The sequence below is a fragment of the Sinocyclocheilus anshuiensis genome, unplaced genomic scaffold, assembly GCF_001515605.1.
Source record: "Sinocyclocheilus anshuiensis isolate Anshui unplaced genomic scaffold, SAMN03320099.WGS_v1.1 scaffold454, whole genome shotgun sequence".
Taxonomy (NCBI): Eukaryota; Metazoa; Chordata; class Actinopteri; order Cypriniformes; family Cyprinidae; genus Sinocyclocheilus; species Sinocyclocheilus anshuiensis.
In genome coordinates, this window is record NW_015548217.1 from 1 (window position 1) to 5461 (window position 5461).

At 33.3% G+C, this 5461-nt stretch overlaps 1 protein-coding gene across 1 annotated transcript in view; it reads left to right on the forward strand.

Moving 5' to 3' along the window:
• The first annotated feature begins 106 nt into the window (after positions 1-106).
• The window catches only part of LOC107653965 (pseudokinase FAM20A-like), a 23851-nt gene continuing 18496 nt past the window's right edge, over positions 107-5461 (forward strand). The window contains exons 1-3 of the mRNA XM_016440821.1: positions 107-653; positions 2915-3108; positions 3200-3250. Coding sequence (XP_016296307.1) covers positions 325-653; positions 2915-3108; positions 3200-3250 — 574 coding nt within the window. The 5' untranslated portion in view covers positions 107-324. The remainder of the gene's footprint in view (positions 654-2914; positions 3109-3199; positions 3251-5461) is intronic.

The window sequence follows — 5461 nt, forward strand, 5'->3', positions numbered from 1 at the left end:
GTGTGTGTGTGTGTGTGTGTGTGTGAGTGCGTGCGTGCGTGCGTGTGTGTGTGTGTATGTGTTTTTGATGGGAGGCTGAGTCTACATGGGAAGTGGGAAGGTGCAGCTGGAATGTTGCCTGAAGCTTCAACACAGAGAGAGAAAGAGAGAGCAAAGCAGCACTGTGCTTCTCTGGGTAAGATGCAACACATGGAATAAGCGGAGAACACAACACTGGTCAGAACAGAAGCTGCAGAATTTGTCGATGAAGAAGTGGAGATCATTCTCCCAACTTGACCAGCTTGGAGGACACCTCGACCCAACTGGTCCCTTCAATCTGTTGACATGAGAAGAGATCGGCTTCTGGTGGCCGTCACTTTGGTCACCCTTTTGGCAGCAGACATCCATTTCATCCTGCTTCCCAGACTCAGAACCTGGTATCAGCTGCCCAGAGAAAGCTGCTCGTGCACCGACAGCAGCCTGGAGAACGGAGCCGCTGCGACCGTCCCATGGACCACGAGCCAGAATATGACCGAGCAAGGCTCTAAGCTGGAGTGGCTCTTTAGACACCCGCTCTACAACATCCGTCTTCCAGAGCTGGGGCCCGAGGAGCGGCTGCTGCAAGAAGACGAGCTCATGAACTACTGCAAGAGGAAAGTGAGCCGCTGGGAAAGGTGTGTTAAACAGTGTTGGGGAAAGTTACTTTTAAAAGTAATGCATTACAATATTGCGTTACTCCCTAAAAAAGTAACTAATTATGTTACTTAGTTACTTTTTATGGAAAGTAATGCGTTACGTTACTTTTGCGTTACTTTCGCATTATTCTTTAAATATGAGCAGGGCTTGATTGTTTTTTAATATAAGAAGTTCTATTTATAGCAAATGTAAAAGCCCTTTCACACCAAAAACTGCAATGAATAAACCTCAGGCTGAAGGAAAAGTAAATTCACGTCTGTACAGTAGAACGCAGGAGAAGAAACACTCTTCAGCAATAAAAAAAAACAATGAAGCACAATTGTTAGTTTATCTAAAGTCATTTTTGCTTATTAGTATGGTTGAACTGGATCATCAAAGGTCAGCAGCAAAGACATTGGTTAATAAAATGGGATTAGATACATTTGTGTTATTTAACATATTTAATTATTGCAGGTTTGCGTCATATTCTGAGTTTGCATTTCACTGTTTTAATTCATTTTGATGAATACTAAATCTGTTTTTTGTGAGTGGGATGAATTAATGCACATTCACATTTAGTCTAGAACTACAGTAGCATCATGTTCACACAGTGCACACAACTCCTCTGCACTTCCGATTTCTCCCAATATGGGGACAGGAGACTTGCCAGGCAATAAATGGGAAAACAAAGTAACTGGCGTTACTTGTTTGAAAAAGTAACTCAGATATTTTCTTGTAAATTAAAAAAGTAATGCGTTACTTTACTAGTTACTTGAAAAAAGTAATCTGATTACGTAACTCCGTACGTTCCCCCCAACACTGGTGTTAAATAATGTGACGTGTTTATTAGGAGGAATGCACTGAATGAATCGCGGGGATGGTCGTTAAATCAGCTTCTGTATAGACACATAAGTGTTGAAGATTTCCACCAGTGTTTAACACACATTGACCATAGGGGGTAAGTTGTCACGATGGCAACCTGTTGTTTATTGATGAATTTTAGAAGATGTTTTGTTTAAAAAAAAAAAAAGTAACAGTTTATGCTTCCGTTAGTAAAAGTCAGGTGATGCATTGGCTAACTTTAACTATAACAATGAGCAATGCTTTTGTTACAGTATTTAATTAATCTTTGTTAAGGTTAGTTAATCAAAATACAGCTATTCAGTGTTAGCTCAGGTGCTTTAAATAATATTAGATGATACAATTTCAATAATGTATTAATAAACATTGAAATTAACATAAATGCTTTAGCAGTATTTTTATTGCTAATTCATTTGATCTAATGCAGTTGATTTATGTTAACAAATGAACAGAATATTCATGCACCAAAAACGGAAATATAAAAGCATTGTTTTAAACTGCTTAAAATCAACATACAAAGAAATATCGGAGAGCTTGAACTAACCTGACATTAATAAAAAAAAAAATTTTTTTTTACTTTTGTCATGAGGGCAAAATTCAACGCTTGTGCGTTTTATTGTTAAATTTTTCTCTCTAAAAAGTAAAAAAATATTAAATGAAATAGCTCCAGTCTCCTCTTTATTAACTGTTTACTTCAGTGACGGTGTCTTTATGGCGACATCTAACTTAACTGAATTAAATTATGTTCAAGTCTAACTTAATTGATCTAAATACATTAGTTTACACCAACAAAACTAAATGTAAGGGCCATATCAGGTAGAAATAGTAACAATTTCAGGTTACGTCATATAATTATTTTATTCTATGATAGACTAGTTTATAATAGGAGAAATTAAAGAATGTAGTTTGTTATTGACAACCTCATTCCTGAGTAAAGGGCATATACAGGTGCATCTCAATACATTAGAATGTCGTGGAAAAGTTCATTTATTTCAGTAATTCAACTCAAATTGTGAAACTCGTGTATTAAATAAATTCAATGCACACAGACTGAAGTAGTTTAAGTCTTTGGTTCTTTTAATTGTTGATTCTACAGTAATAAAACATAAAGTATCTTTCTATGGGAGCCAAAGAATTCTGTCGGCAGATTGCTGAGGCTTTGGATCTTAAAGTTTCCTACAAGTGCAGACCTGTGCTCGCTAGAGGAGCTCATTATTTTAAGAGCTAATAATACCTATCTAGGTTGATGACTTAAAAGAGAGCTCACCAAATGTGCAATTTCTACTCATTTCATTCCAAGTTTTGTGTGGGAAAGTAACTCTCATGTTTAAAGAGGGGAAAAAAATAAATTATGATGAGAGATCAAATCTCCAGTGCCAGCTCTCGTTGTCCCGTACAGACTGAAGAAGATCTACATCGAGGCGGCCGCAGCTTCAAACATCACTATACCCGATCATCCCGTGACCTTTGACCCCGAGGCCAGCTGGCTGCAGTTCCATCTAGGGATCAATCGCTATGAGCTGTATTCAGGAGACGACAGCAGCATCGACAGACTCCTGCGAGACATGCAGACAGCCTCCGTCATCAGCGCAGGTCATGCTTTCTCAAGCCAGAGAGGAATAACCCTAAATCTGAAATATGCTATGCACGATCTCATCCTGCAGTATTGCATTGTGTCTGACAGATTTCACTCCGGATGAGAAAGCGCTGAAGGGTGCATGCGACTGCTCACAAGGTAAATATATATATATATCAGTGCGGTCAAAAGATTAATCGCGATTAATCGTATCCAAAATAAAAGTTTTTGTTTGCATAATGTATGTATGTGTGCTGTGTATATTTATTATGTATATACAAATACACACACATGCATGCAATATTTTTAAAAGATTTACATGTATTTACATGTATATATTTATATAATTGATATTAAAGATAAATATTTTTAATATATAAACATAACATATTTTTCTGAAATATATACACGTATGTGTGTGTATTTATATATACATATTAAATATACACAGTACACATTTATTATGTAAACAAAAACTTTTATTTTGGATGTGATTAATCGTTTGACAGAACTAATACTATACATTTTTCACAGTACTGATGGGTCTTTATACAAGAAATTATATATGCATATTAATTGTTATTATTATTATTTATTACTATTATTGTATTAATCTAATAGTATTATGCCTTTTTATTTTAAAAAATAAAGTAAAATTATAATATAATATAATATATATAATAAATGTAAAAATGATTATAAATTGAATTCAGTATTTTTATTGTAACTATATTCTCTTAGTAAGACAATGCTGCAGAATCTTTGACTCAAAGGATCAGTTTTCATAGCAAAACTCCCTCTCGCTGCCCCACAGAAATGGTCTTTTCAGTTGTTTTGTAGGTTATATGTTGTGTTTTATAGACAGATCCCTCGTTTAATCGCACTGGCGTGATGCCGTTCAGTTAAAGTGCAGCCAGCAACACAAGTGTCTCCCACATGATCAGAGCTTTGCCATAAACCACCCACTTTAATCAGGACGCACTCGTCCAGAGTTTGTGGTTTCAGAAGTTGTGGGATGGTCAGTGGTCAGCGTCTCTGATTGGGGTGAAAAACACCTCAGAAGTCTATATTTGTGCTATATTTCTGAGCATAACCCTGCTGCGAGCACTCAGTGTGAACGCACCGCTGGAGTCCTGCTGAACGTTTCTGGAGTTTATATTTGTCTCGTATATTGTTCATGATGCTGTCTCAAGCTGATGCATGTACAGGTCATGGGTCAACGGCTAATATTTGCTCTAAAAGGATCAATGATCTGTGACGTGGTGATTCTGTTTCTGTATAAATGATGTACAAATTATAAAATGTACTGTATAAATTAAATACAAAATGTATTAAAAAGTTGTACAGATGCATACAAAGTTAAATGTTAAAGGTTACACCAATAATAGTGATTATATACATTATTATTATATTATAATCCCACCATAAATTTCTTCCTCATGTAATATCTCGTTATCTGGTTTAGCTGAATAATGTATCACATTATGGCAGTAAATTGGGAATGTGTGAATGTCATTTCTTTCAATGACATTTAATTATTATAATAGTATTATGCCTCCATGTAAAAAAATAAAAATACATCAAAATTATACATTTATTTATTTAAATGCATATTTATTCAAATTATATTAATATATTATTATAGTATTATACCTTTGTGTTTAAAAAAATAAAGCAAAATTATATTTATTTATTTAGTTATTATATTAATATAATAGTAATATATTATTCATGTATCATCCTTTTTAATTGTTTATTTGTATTTTTAATGTGTGAATGGCATTTCATGCTATTTAATTTAAATAACATAATAGTATTATGTTATGCCTTTGTGATTAAAAAACTAAAAATAACAAAATTATATTGATTTATAATATATTTATAATATATCTACACTACCGTTCAAAAATTTGGGATCAGAAAGACTTTTAATGTTTTTTTTTTTTTAAGAAGTCTCTTATGTTCATCAAAGTTGCATTTATTTGATCAAAGATACAGTAAAAAAATTGTAATATTATGAAATCTTATTGCAGTTTGCAGTAACACTGAAGACTGGAGTAATGGATGATGAAAATTCAGCTTTGCATCATATGAATAAATTATATTTTACAGTATATATTTAAATAGAAAACCAGTATTTTAAATTGTAATAATATTTCACAATATTACTGTTTTTTCTGTATTTTGGATCAAATAAATGCATCTTTGATGAGCAGAATAAACATCTTTAAAAAACATTAAAAATCTTACTGATCCCAAACTTTTGAATGAGAGTGTATATGTATCTATAGATATTTATATATTTAAATGTTTATTCTCATTATATTAATTAATATTATTATATTCATGCTGGCTTTTAAATGCTGTTAA